Below are 17,703 nucleotides of genomic sequence, written 5' to 3' on the forward strand. Positions count from 1 at the left end.
ATATTTTGCTAGGGTGGTCTGGGTATTTTAGCATGGTTTTGTTACAGTTCACAAGCAGCCTAGATCTGAGGTGTGTTGGTCCTTTGTTCCTCTAACAAAAGTAGTGTGTTGGTTCGCTCCTGAACGAGTGTAAGGTTTTTGCACTCTTGAATTACACCTACTGCTTTATTTATATTGTGATCATAAATGAGAGGAAAAATTTTGTAACCGGTTCTTTGTTTTGTGTCTTTTTTTGGGAAACAAGTATACTGAGCATGGTGCATAAGCACCTGTGGATCCCGCTCCCCACTATTTCGTTTGTTTTATACTCCCTCTGTTATAATCAACACTTTTGAAATGCAGCCTGGGTGCAGTCAGTGCAATGCAAACACCTTGTTACAGTCCACTGCTGGTGCTGTTAGCTAAACAGATCTGTTGTAGGCATTTGTCTCTGATCAACACCCTTTCTTGCCCTGTGACATTATTATGGGTTGTCATGTCCCTGCTGTTCACTTTTCAACTGTTTATTTCTTGTACTGTAAAATCAATCCTTGAGATACTTGTTCTCTTCTGGGGCATTCTGAAAGAGGTTTCTTGCGGTGCCATTTTATTGTGACTAAAGACATGACAGTTTTTAAAGACATGACAAGCATTTCTTTGAGTGCTGGGAAGCCAATGTCTGATGCCTGTTGTGTTTTGCTAGGAACTGATTGATTACCTCAGGACATACTCTCACAGTGCAGTGTATGCAACATCAATGTCACCTCCTGTTGTGGAGCAAATCATCACCTCCGTGAAGTGCATTATGGGTGAAGATGGTACAACTGTTGGTGAGTCTTTCTAACTGTAAGCATGTGGAAAGGGGAAGCCAAAGAAAGCCTCTGTCCTTTTGACACATTCATGATTTTCTATAAGTACATGTTGGGCTGGAATTTCTAGAGCAATAAACCAGTTTACTATCCTTGACAGATCAGCATAATAACAGCATAAAGAGTTTCCAGCTAGAGGTGAGTCATCTTAGTCTTATCTATGACACAGTATTGTCTTATATTCATTTTTGTTCTGTGTCTGGCTATTCTAGCTTCCTTCTTTTTCTTCCCATTGTCTGTCATTTGTTACTTGCCTCACTGTATACATTGCTTTCAAAGTATTTTGCTGTGTGTCTTTTACAGTTGTGTGCTGGTTACTGCAGGGCCAGTGCTTCCAGTTTTCGTCTCTAGTATAATTTGATGTTTGCATCTCAGTTACATATGGAAATGTTTCTGAAATCCTTTTTTACTTGGAGAGCTAGAGACAGTTTTCAAAATCAATGAATTTAATGGACCAGAAGAAATTTGGCCTATTTGTCTTTATAGTCTTAGTTTTCTTATTTCATAGTGAAAGTTCAAAAAGAGGAAATTTTTACTTGTCTCTGTGCATTCAAAGTCATAATCACAGATTCTCATGTCTCATTTGCCTAGTGGGTAGAAACTTCCTTCAGTTCTAGCATGAAGTAGACAGCTTGTACTTGTGATTTTCAAGATGCGTTCAAACTGAAATGGCACAGCAGTTTGCATGCAGGATACTTTTCCCTCTTCACGGGTAACTAAAAGGCTGTGAACAGCTCACACAGGATGACAGTATAGTTTGCTGAGGATTTGTCAGTGGTGTTCAGATTGCAGACTCTTAGAATTCAGGCTGCAGTGTATTGAGTTCTGGGAGCTTGAGGTGTCTGGCCACGAGGTGGTGATGGTGCATGCTCAAGAACTGAAATTGCTTTTGAATGTGGATCAGCTAATCTCTTGAATAACTCTTACAGTGGAAAAGCTCACTGGAGAAATGACTTGAGAATTTTTCTGTTATAACAGGTTTTATTTGGTTTGCTTACATTATCTGAGAACAGAGTTAAGTGCCAGAAATTGTTGGTGGTTGCTCTGTAGAGATGCCATCAGTGAGGCAAACAGAGCCAGACAGCAGCCTGTATCTGTGCTGGCTCTGAGTGGCTTCCAGGTGGTCCATGTGAGATACTCATACCAGCCAAGAGTTGTCCCCCTGGTCTCAAGCACAGATAATAACCAAGCTTAAAACTACATGAAAGTTGTCTTGCTGTCTTAAAAGTGACTGTTTGAGCTCTTTATAGCTGTTGATTTGCCAACAATCTGTGGTCTGCTTGGGCGTTGCTTGTGTTGGTTTTCTTCCAGTGTCTGCTTTGCTTAATGAAGCAGGAAGCAAGGAGTGTGTGATTGCTGTTTGCAGTATTTAAACTCAGGCATTTTTGCCTGTTTCTGAGGCTGCAGTGTGGTATTGGTTCAAGCCAGGAGAACGGAAGTAATTTCCACTCTGGGCTGTTCTCGCCATTATGCCAGCAAGGTCCATCTGAGCTGAAAAGCAAAACAGATCACGAACCAGTCTGGTGAAAAAATAAACTCGAAAGACCTTTTTTATTCTCATGTTGCTTAAAATGTATATCAGGCTGTATCCTGGTAACTGGGTGCCAAGGAGTACCAGAATTCCTGGTCACTCTTTCTAATGAGTAAATAAGTGTACCATTTCAAAGAGGTCTCAGTAAGCCCAATTCCTATACAGGCAGTAGCAGTTTCTGTAAATGATGGATATAACAGCTGGATAGCCAGAACCCTGTCAAATCTCAAATGATTTCTCAGCTAAAGGTCTTGTGAAAGCGTTACTGGCTTTTTAAGCATCTAAGTCAACCTTCAGCTTTGATAAGCACCTCATACTATGATTCCTGCATGAAGGTGATTCTGTGTTCATTTTCTGCAGAGTGCTGTTTTCCAGTAATGCTTTTTTTAAATTGCCTTAAGGCTTTGGAGATAATATTACTTTGTAGACATTTTCTGTGGATGAAGTTGGCAAAAGTTCAGTTGGGTGAACTGGGCTGCTGCTTAGTGATAGGATGACAAAGTTTTTTCTTTGTTTAAGGGCTTTGGCTGAAAAACTTCTGTTTGGATTCTGTGGAAGTACAAGTGGGACTCTGGAGGAGCAGTGCCTGAAGTTGATCTGATTATGAGAAAATGAAGAGTAGATGGGTGCTGATAATAGTTGTTAACTGTGGAAGACAAGTGGAGAAATAGTGTTAAACTGGGTCACTGGTAAGCTCCTCTGAATTGACTGCAATTACAAAATTTTCACTGGTTTTAAATTAGTCAAGCTGAACGAATGGATGAAGGAATCTCCGAGAGGGCAATGATTTTACAAGAGCATAGAGGTTGGAGCTGGAACCAGAACAGTAGATGGCTAGCTCCCAACCTCTGTTTTGGGCCACAGCTAAATCTTGTAATGGCTTCAAGAATGCTTTCTTGAAAAGAGCCTTTGCGGCTTCTTTGTCTGCCTGCTTCTGTCTACCACATGCTGTTTGTAATAGCTGCTGTTCTTCATGGCATCAAACCTTTGTGGAAATTCTGATGTCACACTGAGATAGGCTGTAGCCAGGGAATAAGTAGTAGGAACCAATGAATTTTTGTTGATTAAAGGTTTTTTTGTATATCATTTTGCAAGAATATGTTAATTCTTCTAGGTTATTTCTTAATCTAGGGAAGCATTTGGAGGCTCTAAACATACAATATAAGGTGTTGTAGTTACTAAAATTTTATGTAACTAAAAAAAGTGAATGTCTCCTTTCAGATTTTTCCAGCAAGCTGTCAGGGACTAAATAGGGTATTAGTAGGAGGCAGTACATACAAAATATAAAGGTTATGAAAAGCTGAATAACTGTTTACAGAGAACTTAGGATGGGTGACATGCAAATGTGCTGCCTGAATTGGGACAGTAGTTTCTTGTGTATTGATTTCTGTTCAAACTAATCTATTAATTCTTTGTAATGCTTATGCATGTAAGTTACTAGCAAACCCCAATCACTCTGAAGACAGTTGCAGAAATATAATTGTGTATGAATAGAAGGATATTTCTTACTCCTTCACCCAGACTGCAAAAACCACTCCAACAACCAAAGCAATAGCAGAACTGTGTTACAGGTTCTTGGGAGTGATGCTTCCAGTATTACATCTGCAACTCCTCTGAATTTATCAGATCAATGCTCTGTGTCTGTCCTGTTTTACTGTGCATTTCTTGTTGTGCACTGTAAGTGGCTAGAAGATCACCATGTGGTCTTAAACAAAACATACTTGATCTGTGATGCCTTTGAGAATTTCTTCAAAGGAACAGTTGCCCTCAAGAGTGTTGAACATCTTGAGCACATAGACTGTTCAAGAGAGCTCAGTATCTCATATATCATCACATTTGGGGTTGATAACATAGTAGAGCAAGGTGAGCAGGAGAGACAGAGAAGGCTTCTTTCAGCAAAAACAAACTTTTGGAGTGGTTTTCCAGTTCAAAGTCACTCTGGTTGAAAACTTTCAATGAGCAAGTGTTGCAGATGCTTGTCAACAGTTCAGTGAATACTGCTCTTGCTCTCTGTTCAACCACAAAGATGAATGAACTTTGGATAGATAAACTTTTGTAGATAAAGGGGCTTTTAAAACAATGATAATAAAATGACACAATAAGCAGACTTTTCAGGGTCATGGTATGCATAAAGATGGCAAATTGATTCTTGGAATGGAATTCTGGAAAGCTCTAGTGTAGAGCCACTCGATTCTTGCTGTCCATGTGGTGTTTGAGTTATTTAAATTGACGGTAGGGAAAATGAGACAGCTTGGTGCTTATCATGGTAAATGAGACATTGTTGGGATTTATAGTGTTAAGTACTTGACCTGTCTTGATGAATTTTTCAGCACCAATGGTTTGGTTTGAGTTGAAAGCTCAATTTTTCTGCCATTACAATCTCACTAGGTCTGAGAATCCAGCTGGCTCCTTTCTGTTATTTACATAAGAGCCAGTGATACATCCTGTACAACTGGAGTTCTGTTAGCACTGTTGCTGTTCAGGACCCAGCCTGGTTGTTGCCTTGATAACATTGCTGGGGGCAAGTGGAAGAAAATCAAAAAGTAACCCAACTGATATGTAGGCAAATTAAAACATGCCAAGTGAAACCAGTCTAGGGACTGGTTAGCCACCTTCAGAGATGAAACTTCATTTGCTCTCCTGTGTATTAAGAACTGAAGATGAGTCTCAAATCCAGGTGTGTTTTAAGTTTGAACTAAAGCTGGCAGTGCTGAGGGCTTGTAAAAGAGGTGAACCACTTCTGTCCATGGACATTAATCAATAATAGTAATTCTACATGTTGACATTTATAACAAGTTTATTGTCTTCCATCTCAGTTTTAGGAGGCAAATATTCCACACCTAATCCCAGACCCATACATACCATGTATAGAATAGGATGTGGGTAGACCTTGCCCAAGATGGCACTTAAATTTTGAGCACTGCATAGAAATGAAGGATTATTTTCCCACATAGCTCAATGGAGGTGGCAATTGCACAGGCCATCCCAGCTGCTAAACTGTTGGAAACTCATAACTGACCTTCAAAGACTGCTCAGTCAGGCAGCAGCACACAGTCTGAGGGGCATTTGTCTCAGCACCTTGGTTGTGAAGAGCTAATGATTCTATGTCATCAGAGAAATCATTAAAAAAGTAAAAGTATGTAGTTCTAGTCATACCATTGCTATGTGCAACAATATTGAGCAAGTTAAATCAGAAAGGTAGTTAAACCAACTATAACCACAAGTAATAAGAAGGTACAGCTGTCATGGCAGAGAATTGAACTTAACTGAACTATTGAAGGACCTTTGATATACTGTTAATACGCACAGGGAGAAGCATGCTGGAAAAAACCCCAAGCCTGGTCTGCTTAAATTCTGGAGGAGAAAAGACTGCAATGACTATTTCAATCTCCACGTAGTTGATCAGACCCATACAACATCAGTAGTCTAATCAGTAGGTTTCTCTAAGTTGCACATTTTTGTAACATTACCTTTTTTCTTTCCAAAGAGAAGCCAGAACTATATGCAAGTATAAAACATAAGCAGTAATGAAGGAATAGCCCATGTTTCATCACCTGGAATTGAATTTTAAGTAGCTTAAAATGTATTTATAAAGGAAGTCTGTACATTGGCATTGTTAGCAGTAGATCCACAAATAAAAGCACTGACTGCTGTTGTGCTCAAAGGGGGAAATAAATACTCCCTGTACGAGCTGAGGTTGAAAACATTCAATTAGCATTAAAATCGGTTCATTTGAATTTCCTCCAATAATGCACTTGTTAATGAGGTGTTAAATTATCACCTTGGGAACCTGGGGACCAGTCAAAACTAATTTAAGCAAAGTGAGAACTTTTTTTTTGTTGCTGCCCTTGAGAATCTCAAGCTGAGCTGGGAAACTGTTGGAAAAACAAATACTCTGGGGGTCATAAAGAGAGTTTCCTGCTTCTCTCCAGGGGTCTAACAGTTTTAAACATCATTCTCTGTATTTGTGCTTCCAGCTGAGGATCTGTTAAATCCAGTTTGTTGCTGCACCCCTACCTCCCTCCCACAGAGCATGGCAAGCCTCCAGAAAAATTGCTTTAACCTGGGCTGGGCAGGAGAAATCTTTCAGCCTTTGATGCTTTGAAGAGTATTTACAGACATTAGCAGAGCTGTACCCTTTGTGTTGTACATTGGAATGTGAGAATTCTTCAGTGCCTCTTCGTTTGAACCTTATTCAACTTTGTGGTGTTCGTGCAAGAGCTTATAAACCTTTATAACTGTATATCTACTTTATTCACATTCTGGTTCTTGCTATTTCTGTTCAGGTGTGAGCTGTCATCCTGTGTCTTCATAGCCTAAACACTGATCTGTCATGGTGGAAAAACAACGAGGAATGTGGCTTTGTTGAAATAATTTAATTTTTCTTCATTTCTTACATTACCTTAAAATGTGTGGCTGACTTTACTCTCAGTAGCACATGAGGTGCTGCATTTCTGCAGAATGCTGGTGTGCTGCTCCTATAGATAAAAGGAGAAAATACTGGTAGCAGGTCACTGCTATACATTGTTAGCAATAATGCAACTTGAAGTCTGGTACATCAGTAACACAGAAGTAAAGCATTTCAACGTGAGTAGTCGAAAATCAGGTGATGTGCACTCTGTCTTTCTTTGAGTTAGTGTGGAACAGAGTTCATGTTTTCTGTTGCAATACATGATTTACTAGAGCAGTTTTTTAAAATACCAGAATGACCCACACAAGCACCACTTCCTATCATCAGTCCTGGCAACCACAGCAATTTTCTACGTGGAAAAATTATTACTAGTATTAGAACAGTGTCTGCAGTATAGAGACTTCTCTGAAGACTATATAGTGTAAATGTTTCTGTCTTCTTTGGAAACAAAAGGTAGTACCACCAATAGGTGGTAACTGAAGCCCTTGCTGTGGGCTCTGTGTGTTTGTGCGTGTGTGCGTGTGTGTTTTGGGCCATTGGGAGTTGCAAACCAGTTGAACTCCTGTCCATGCCCAATTTAGCAGGTTCTGATGCAAAATGTGGTTGGCACCAGGTCCACTCATGCCATTTCACATCAGTGCAGTTGACCTACCACAAATTCCCAAACATGGACCATCTTGACAGTCTACAGTGTGTACTTTTGTCCTACTAGTGTGCAGATGTTTGCTAATGTTCCAGAATTTATAAACCTCCTTAGATAGCACAGATTTCATCTTTGAAGGAAGAAGCTGTTTGAAAGACCTACATGCCAATTAATGTATTTTAAGAGCATATGGCCAGAGGAGAGATTTGAGATTGTTTTAAATAAGATTGAGCAGATTCTGTTGAAATCTAACTTCAACAGTATGGTTTAGTTCAAGACAAATTGGCTTGTCAGGGACAGGATAAATCAACCTGTAGAGCTTCTTTCTGCCTCAAGCAAGCTTCTGGTAATGCTCAGGTTATTGCCTAATCGTTGCATATTGGAAAAATTGTGGTTACAATGCTGCCTACAAGGGGCAAAACATATTACAGAGTATGCTTGCTTCTCAAGTTCATGCTGGCTAGCAGCCCCTAAGATTTCATAACCATTTGTCCATGGCACTGGGATTGAAAAGAAAAAAAACCCAGTAAAATGGAGTGGAGACCTCATACTGTGCTGCAGTTAGTATCTCTAGAAGTACTCTGTGCAAATAGGTGTGATACTCTTACAGAATAACTGTCTGCACCAAGAGCTGGAAGCAGAATATTTAGTACCTCCAATCTTTACTGAAAATAGCTGTCTTTTCTAGGATTATAGCTATATTTCTGACAAGTGACTTTTTGTTCAGGACCTGGCATTGTAGAGGTAGTTGTGGGTTTTATATGCATGGCTTTGAGCTTTTCAGGATCCTTGTAAAACAGAGCTCTGCAGGAAAAACAAGTCTGTAAATGTCACAGGAGAGGCAAGGCCTCCAGGGTTTGGGCCTTTTCAGGCACAGAGCCTACTCTTCCACCTCACTGCAGTTCCAGGTGGCAGGATACCAGGAGCTTCTTGCCAAATACAGCTTAGTAACATGGGAAAGCCCCACATCCTTCCTGATGAAATTATTGTAGAGTTTTAGGGTAAATCTGAGAGCACACGGGAGAAGGACAAGTATGGCTGCTATAACAGATGTGCATGCAGATGTGGCCAGCTCTGACTTGGTGGCAAATTTGCAGGCTGTGGCTTTTATCATGAGATTAACTTCTTGGCTATAAGCATCTTTGACATCAAAGGAGAAACTTGAAATATTGTACAGGATCTCTTTGGGAATAGATGAAGGTCTTCGCAAAAAGATGTATGAAGACTGTGTTCTATGAAAGGTCATAGAATCACAGAATCATAGAATCAATTGGGTTGGAAAAGACCTCTGAGATCATCAAATCCAACCCTTGGTCCAACTCCAGTCCCTTTACCAGATCATGGCACTCAGTGCCACATCCAATCTCAGTTTAAAAACCTCCAGGGAAGGTGAATCCACCCCCTCTCTGGGCAGGCCATTCCAATGCCTGAGCACTCTTTCTGCAAAGAATTTTTTTCTGATATCCAACTTAAATTTCCCCTGGCAGAGCTTGAGCCTGTGCCCCCTTGTCCTATTGCTGAGTGCCTGGGATTCAGGTTCTACCTTCTCAGAGACTTCATATATAAGCTTCCCATTGGAAAAAAAACAAAACTACAAACCAAACAAGCCAACTCATTCAGAGTGGAAGTTCTTAACTTTAGGACACATTAATAACGAGCACATACACATTTGTGGCCTCTTGTCTCTCCCATTGTGCCTTGTATTTGGGTGAAATCTGTAGCAATATTAATACTATCCACCCTAGCTAAAACAAGGACAGAGGTGTATCAAAGTTAGGTTGAGAGACAAAAAGACCTTTGGAACTTACTGTGCTCCATTTCGTAAGGTCCCATTTTGTACCACTGGTGAAAAGTAGGTGTTGAGGACTGTTATGTTCACTTTCCTTATCACTTAAGGGGTTTTCCTACCAAGAGACATAGTAAAAAGTAGTCTATCTGCCAGGCATTTTTCTGGATTTTCAAACTAACACAAAGATTAAATATTTCTAATAGTACCTTACAGTATCAGTTACTGGTCAAAGTTTACTTCTGTGTAGGCTCTCATTATCATCTCAAACACATGAACCCTCTCTCGTAGTGCCCTGGTGTCGCTTCCTTGTAGTGCTGGTTTCTGTTCAGTTTGGCCAGAAGATGGTAATCCAGTGTTTATGTCTGCTCCCAGAGGAGTTTGCCAAAGAGTAGGATAGTCAAACATGTTCCACCTCTCAGGTGACAGCCCCTCATGGATACCTCACTATCCAGGTAGGAGAATGGACACCTGAGCTCTGTCTCTTTCTAGGTGAGGATGATTATTGGCTTTTTTCTAACCAAAGGTGGACATTCTGTAGCTGGCTGGTATATCTTTTCCACTGAATGACAAGCCTTGCTGTGCTAGAACTTGAGCATTGGTCTAACTGCTTCATGAACAATCTTGTTAGAAGCTTTTAAAGTGTTGACATGCAGTGTGACCAGTCAACTGACTTTTGCTGAATGCTGTTTCTTGCACTTAGAGCATTCCCATCTGATTTTATAGTTCAGAGCAGCACTTCACTGGCTAATGCAGCTGTAGGGAATGAGGGACAAGATTGTTGCTGGTCATCTGCAGTTAATTTGCACTGTTTCTTATGACTACCTTATTGTCTGTGATTTGTGTGACATATAAATCCATCCATTTGGCTGGACTGGCTTTGAGTTTCAGAATAGATTAAGCCCTTTGGATGTTGTAAAACTTTGTGCTTCTATACTGGTTTGATGTGAAATTAATAAAACAATGCAGTTAGAAATAAAAATAATGTTTATGACCAGCTAACAAGAGATTCACAGGAGAACTAGTGTATTAAAGATCATCCAGCAGAGGTACTGAATAACTGCCCTAAATTTGAGTATTTGGATATCTTGTCCGTCTATGGATTGCAGCACATATTCCTTAGCTTCTTAGAGATGTGCCTAATGACAGGATAAATAGACTGACAGACTAAATGTTATTAGTGTTCATAAATAATAACTGTTCCATACAATGGCGTAGACTGTACTTCACTACATTTCTCTGAAGACTATTCTTGGATTTGAGAATTCAGGGGAAAATTGTTGTTTTGTTTTTTTTCCTGGACACAGCAGAGTTTAATTCTTCTTTTCCAAGTTGGATTTTGAGAGGTGTTTCCTGTTACCACAGGGCATGCAGTGACTATAGACAATAGGTATGGCTGTCAGACTCTTCATCCTTCCTAACCCTGAGCTTGTGCTACAAACTGTGTTTACAGTAATTTTTATTGCATTTTAATCCTCTTAATTTTTATAGTACTTGTACTTGTCTTTCTTCAATATGAGCCCATTTTGGAGTAGAGCAAGGCTACATGGCCTTTTTTTTTAGGATTTTGTCCATTTGGAAGAAGGAGTTAGTAGCTCATAGCCTGTTGATTCTGGATATTGTGCTCTAATATCTTGGTTAAGTCCATAGATTTTGGCATCTAGTTAACTTGGAAATTTTAGTAGGTAAACCTTTGGAAAGTTCTATGTAGATATAAAAATATTCCCCTACAAGTGTTTATCTTGTCTTTGGATCAGTTCTTTTAACAATTCATCATGAGGTGAAGGATTTGCAAAACACTGTCTTCATGGAAACTGTAGATACCTGGTAAACCAGGGGAATTCCCCTGTGTTCTGGTAGGTGGGAGTGTGGGATCTGGGGGTTTGATTTATTATTATTATAATGGTGGGAGCAGCTGCTGCTGCTTAGGCACCATCTTGGATCCATGCGGTGGTGTTCTTAAGACAGCTTAAGTTTTGGGTTTGGTGAATTCAGTGGGATTGAAGGCTTGTTTGAAGGCTCGTATGAGGGACTTTGGGAATATTTTTCATGGCAAGAATTTTCTTAACACACGTTGTAAATGTTCACTGATTTCCCTTCAGATCTGAGGGCAGTGTAATGTGGCCACAAGGGCTGTACAATCCATATGCATTTGGTTTTCTATAGTAATAATGTATTGTGGAGTGTTTAAGTGCCTTTTCTTTGGAGTGTTGTCTGTATAGATCACACCTATTAAACTTAAGCATTGTGCTTTTTCTTGGAAAAGGTGGTGTGCACTACAGCTTTTTTACATGTTACAGGAAAAAGAAATACAGTTTTCTACACTGCTTCTTGTGGCCTACACATGTAGAGAACATCTATGCCATATAACAGAGAGTCAACTCCAGCCTAGCAGCAGCAGCGTGGCAGAACTTGGGCTCATGACGTGGAACAGTAAAATAGATGGGTTTTGTTATTTGTTTTGTCTCTTTCAAGGAGCATAGTTTTAGAAGAGATCTTACGCTACTACTGTAAATAAACTCTGGAGATGAAAGGAGTACGTAGAATTTTGTCATTTTTGTTCTCCTCATGCTTGAGGTAGAGCTGAATTTGTGTTTTATACTGACTGTCATGGCTAGGCTTCATGAACAAAGATTTGGGAAGGGCACTACCCACGCTTGCTGCAAGTGTGCTGGTGGCTAAAACGGACAATGCAGGATGGGCAAGTCCGGTTGCATCTACTGACTGTATCCTTTTGGTTTTGATAGCTGTCTTAAAATGTAGAGTGGGCTGCTTTGGTGTTTTTATCACACATGTTCAGCTGGAGGTGATAATCTGACTGGTTTTGTAAGGTTTTTTCTATCTGTATCATATTATATAATTGATAAAGACATTAATACTAGCTATAAGTAGGTGAATGCTACATTATGTGTAATACTTCATGATTGAGATATATGAAGAGGCCTTCATCATATATTTTTGTATATTTTTTTTAGTAGCCATTCATATCCTTCATTATCTTCTCTTGTACTACAAAGGCAAAGAGCATTTCTTCACCCCCTTGTGGTGTTTAAAATCCCAAGGAACAGTTAACTTTTATATTGGCTTCCATTGTGAAGAAACAGCCTACACAAAACAGATGGAAAATATAGTTCACACTCTTTGTTGCTATGTTGTAAAGCTACTGAACTGTCTCCATGGAAGTCAATTATAAACATCCTTAATATAATATGCTTTGTCAAAGCTTGCACATTCCTTAGCTTCTAAAGAAATGTGATGTTTGTATGTGTTCCTGATGTTTTTGCTCTCTGTGGCTTTAATCTACCATAAAGGTCTGCCAGCCTGTTTGTACTGTACAAAGGCTTGAGTCTGTTTCCTTCTGTCTCTTCTTCACTGATGCTTTCTCTTATTCTTGGGATTTTTAAGGGCAAAGATGTGCTTTTTAAATTTCAGTGTCTGTGGTATCGTAATAAGAAGGAAATAGAAGGTTTTAAATATTTGCTTGTCTTGACAATTCTATTAACTTGCCAAGTTAAATTTTATCGAAAGTTTATAAAAGGTTGTGATTTTTTTTCATGGGTTTGATCTTATGGTGAAAGTGCCGTGATTAGTTCAGAAGAGTAGACTGACCAACACACATTTCTGTTCCTTCTCAGCAGGACACAAGAAGAGCTGTCATGTACAGCTGTCTTTGCAGTGATTATGAGTGCTATTATCATGACTGTGCATTTCTGATCATACAAAATCTGTACTAGCCAATATGTGAGGAGTGTTAATAAAATCCCACAAATCTTACCAGTGATTAATATGTAGAGTTAGATAATACATGTACCCAGGCAACACCAACTTAATTGTTTTGTTCTGGAGGAATAGGCCTAATCACGTTCTTTTAAAAGCACTGATTGATCTGCACCAGTGCTTGATAACATTCTACTTCAATGTAAAAATGACTGTAAAATCATAATTGTTAGGATGCAGTGAATTTCAGCCATGTGATGGCAGTGGCACCAGATGCAGTGAGCAAGGTATAAACAAACATGGACAGCTATTGTGAATTACATTTCAGAAATTGCTTTCTGGATTGCCTGGGGTGGGAGTTCTTGCAGGCAATACTGCATTTAGTCAGTAGATCCTTCAGCTGGTGTTGGAGTGAAGTTGAGCTGGCAGTGTGCTTTTGTTCTTATTTTCTATCACAGTACAGTATTGTTCTGTTAAGCTTTGATACTCTAGAGAGAGCTTGAGGTGCTTTCAGAAATTCAACCTCTGAAAAGTTCTGTGTGGAAAAATACTGTGATGGCTTGTGAGGCTGGAGTTAGGGAAGCCTTCTGGATCTCTTCATGAGTCTAATCTCTCACTACAGCATCGTTATACAGTGAATGTCACCATGAATATTGAATTGTTGTTCCTGTGCAATTCTTTGCATGTGAAATAATGTTGTGTTCAATGAGTCTTACTGAGTTTTAGATACACGGACACATGCTTCCTTGTTCCTTTTTTTAATGGTTAAACAGAGTTTATGGATAATTTTTCTCAGTTTACAAGGTCAGGCATTATCTTGAATTCTGCTTTAAGTGGAAAGGGCTTGTGTGTTTCTGACAGCCTTTCACAGGAAGCGCAGAGTTTTGGCTTAATTTTTGTTTGTTGTTGTTGCCTTGGACAAGATCCATTCTTCATCAAAGACAGCAAATCCTTCTCCGTCTATCTAGGTGGATTTCCTATGAAGAGTCACACTAAACACAAATGAAGAGCATGGGATCTTTTGTTCTGTGTTGTAGTGACAGTTGCTATTTCTGCAGTGTCTGACTTGAATCTGGTATACCACTGAGCTAATACTGGGGGGAAAAATTTCAAAGCAATTACCAGATAGATGAAATTCTAGTAGTCATTAAGGAATCTGATTGTACCAGCAACTGGCAGGTTTTTAAAGACTTTCCTAAGTCTTACAAAACCAGGTTTCTATAATGCAAAGTGCATTTTGATGATGCAGAGAAATGGTAAGAGACTGTATTACGATTTCCCATCTCTTGAATCTGAGTTCTTGAAATAAATTGCAAGTTGGCATTACATTTGAAGACATGGTTCTCTTTTACAGGGATAATTTAAATGGATTATTTATGTGATGTGGATCTACTATTTTATAATTTCTGTATCTTTAAAATCAAGGGACTGCTGACAATAAAGAATGGGGGCAATTCATAAGATAAAACCCTGTGTAAATGTGAATGGGAATTGTTTTGGGGCGATTGGGAGGATTTCTCTTTTTATGGTTGGTTTGTTTGTTTTGTTTTTTTTCCTTGATGCTAACTTATTGGTAATTAAGACTTAAAAAAAAAAATCAATGCTTGCCTCATGACAGTTTTTGCATGTTAGGCTTAACTAAAACAGTTCCACAGCAGTCCTTGAGTATAATCTATAACCACAAGTGTTCTGGCAGCCCAGGTGTTTTCAGGTTCTGAGAGAAGCACTTGTGAGAGAAGAACCAGTCCAGCAGAGCCTTTGCCGGCCCAGGGGGATGTATGTCCTGCTGAATAGTCCCTGCCTGTTCTTTAGGTGCTGTTTGTGCAGACTTCAGACTGCTTGAGATCAACAGATCATTTCCTCTAATTATCACACAGGGAGTCTGAGATGGTAATGGCTCTGTGTCCCTGTTGCTAGTCTTTTTCTTATATATACAGAGGGAAAGGGCAGTTTTTAAAATTAGACGGGGTAAAATCACTGCAAGTGTTAAACCTTGTGAAGGTTACTGCTACAAACCCAGTGGTTCTTAAGATCTCCTTTAAAGACTGACAAATGTAGACAGATGCGTTCTGTTGAATTACAGCCAGATTAGGCTGTTGGTATCCCTCTAGCTGTGAACTCCTGAGAGCTGTATGTACCTTACAGAACAAATAAAGAGTGGAATGAAAAAGCTCTAGATTCAGAGGGCCGATCTCTTCAGCAGCCTGAGAGCAAATGTCTGTGTGGGCTCCTGTTACAGCCAGTGCATCAATTGATGAACCGCACAAAACGGCACAAAACCTCACACACTGCAGTGACAAGTATGTAGCATGTCTCAAATGCCAAACTTGAATAGGAATTATCCGGGTGTTAAGATAGCTGAAATATTTCCATATTAAATTACAAATAATCCTCTCTCTTGGATGTACCAAAGAACTGCGTGTTGTTCCTGTTTTGGAGTAATACTGTAAATGGGAGACATTTGAAAGTTCATCCTTTGAAACAGTCAGTGTATTCTATTGGCTATATTTTTATCAGAATGCTGAAAATACCTGGTAATTTTAAAACTGCTAGTTAGTGCACCCATGATGTTGCATACCAGTGGTGCCTTTGAAAAGCTGTTTTCCCCAGCACTGCACTGAAGTTCACTTCATTACAGCTCACACAAAGCTCAGCAAAACTGATTGTTGGGGCCTTCTGTGGTTTTGTTGGTTATGGGTTTTTGGAGGGAGTGTCCCCATGTTTCGTTTAATTACATCTTAATGCAGATATCAAGATGTCAAGAGGGATTAAGGTGTTTCAGTTGATAAAATAGGTTAATTCAGTTTCTGGCTCTAGAAAATTCAGATTAATTAGGAAATCCATATCACAAACTAGAAGGGAGAACCATAATGAAACGTACATGAAAGGTGTTCGGACATGTTTGTCCTTAGAGCTCTATTACATGATTTGATATGGTGTTAAATAGAAGCTGATACCACTTCAGTCACTTAGTGGAGCAGGAGGTAGATCAAGAGGAAGCTTCTGAACAGGGTACAGTCGTTCTACCTTTGTGTAAATTCTGACATAATTAGCAGCTGATCATGTGGTCTGTGGTATAGCCTTATGTTCTTGGGCTTTATTTTTCCAAGTACCGTGCATCAGTCGTTATTAATGGTTCTGAATGTATTTTCTTTGTGTAAAGGCAAATGGCTTCACCTCATTAAAGTGGTTTTAATAGTAGTGGCATCACTAATGCTTTATAGCTGACCAGGAGCCTCAAAAAAGATGATTTTGTAGTATAGTTTATGTGTAATAACAGAGTTGAAGGGAAAAAACTGTACAAAACAAGAACAGTAGAAATATTTCCTTATCAAATGAAAGTAATTGCCTCTACCTTGTGAAGGACATTGAGCTTTCTCTTGTGTGCACCTTTGCACACTGAGTGTGAGTTGCTGCACACCCGTGTGTGGGCTCGAAAAGCCTCCAAAATGTCTTTTGCAGGCTAGTGCATAGGTGCAAGAAATACTCCAACTCTGAGAGAAGTGTTAGTAACTGTATCTACACATCTCTGAAAGTTTATCAGTTGCTGTCTCCATTGTGTTGTGTCCCCACTGCATGTGCTTGTTAAGAGCAAGCAACAAAGAGATTTTGCATTGGTGTTTGAAGTTCTGATGGAACTGCACCCTGGTACCCTGTGATAAGAGCCACCCTCACTTGTTCAGACAGAGAAGACAACTTACTCTTTTCCTGTGAAGCTTTTTGTTCATGCACGTACTACTTCTTAGGAGAACTGAGAGATTTCATGCTTTATCTTCAACCCTTTTTTTATGAGTTGTGGTCTTCTGGTTATTAAGTCATCAGGTACTTAGTTCAGCTCCTGGAGGTGATAAGCAGAAATGTATGTCAGTCAAGATCTGTGCCAAGTCTTGAATGCTGTCCACTTGTGGTTTGGGTGGTTTTTTTTCTTTTCTATCATGCTTTGTTTTTCTTTTAAGGCTGTAAATCACATATAAAATAAAATAGAATCTGAGTAACATCCTTTTGGCAACTGCTGCATGAAGGAAAAAATGTACTGACTTGATCTTAGTTTAAGAGAAGGTCAGTCAAGAGTAAACTGAGCTAAGCCATTTTTAATACGTTTGTTACCATTGTGGAACTGAAACTACTTGAACATTTTTGTTCTACCCTGTTAGATGTAATTCCTGGAAATGGTTGCACTTGGGATTTCAGCTTACCTTTAATTTCCCAGGCTAAACAGTTATTCTAGCTTTTCAAGATGAACAAAATGTTCTGGTGTTAGGAAAAGAGGATGTGTTTCTTACCACTTCATTAAATATGTACTGTTGAAAGAAGGGGAAGCTGGAAGTCCATTTTTGACTTGGAAGCAGGCTTAGAAAATGCTTTGAGTGTTCAAATAATTACTGCTTTTTATTTGGCGGAGTTAGAAACTAAAAGGGAAATTTTTATATGTCGTGAAATTCATCCAGTTACTTGTGTTCTCAAAGTGAAGGTACCATTTGGTTATATTGTAACTTGTTTAATTACACTGCAAGATCCAGCCCTCTGTATCACTCCGGTATAATCAGGACATGTTTCCAGATGTCAGAGAAGTGTCAGCCTGGTAGTGTTTGGTCTGTAAGAGATGGCTTTCAGTTCTTTAGCTTTGCTTGCCAGCTAATCTTTAATTCTCTGTGCTTCACAAGCCTTACCTATTAGTCTTCCTCCCAGAATAAATGTTGCTACTCCTGCTTTTGAGATGCAAAAATGCAAAGCCAGAAGAGGTGCATACCAGAGCAGTGAAGATCT

At 39.4% G+C, this 17,703-nt stretch overlaps 1 protein-coding gene across 2 annotated transcripts in view; it reads left to right on the forward strand.

The window, feature by feature from the left end:
- Nucleotides 1-17,703, forward strand: part of SPTLC2 (serine palmitoyltransferase long chain base subunit 2) — a 72,517-nt gene that overhangs the window by 29,185 nt on the left and 25,629 nt on the right. For both annotated transcript variants that reach the window (XM_071557756.1, XM_071557757.1), the window contains exon 9: nucleotides 683-809. In XM_071557756.1, coding sequence (XP_071413857.1) covers nucleotides 683-809 — 127 coding nt within the window. The remainder of the gene's footprint in view (nucleotides 1-682; nucleotides 810-17,703) is intronic.

Source organism: Pithys albifrons, chromosome 6 (genome assembly GCF_047495875.1).
Source record: "Pithys albifrons albifrons isolate INPA30051 chromosome 6, PitAlb_v1, whole genome shotgun sequence".
Taxonomy (NCBI): domain Eukaryota; kingdom Metazoa; phylum Chordata; class Aves; order Passeriformes; family Thamnophilidae; genus Pithys; species Pithys albifrons.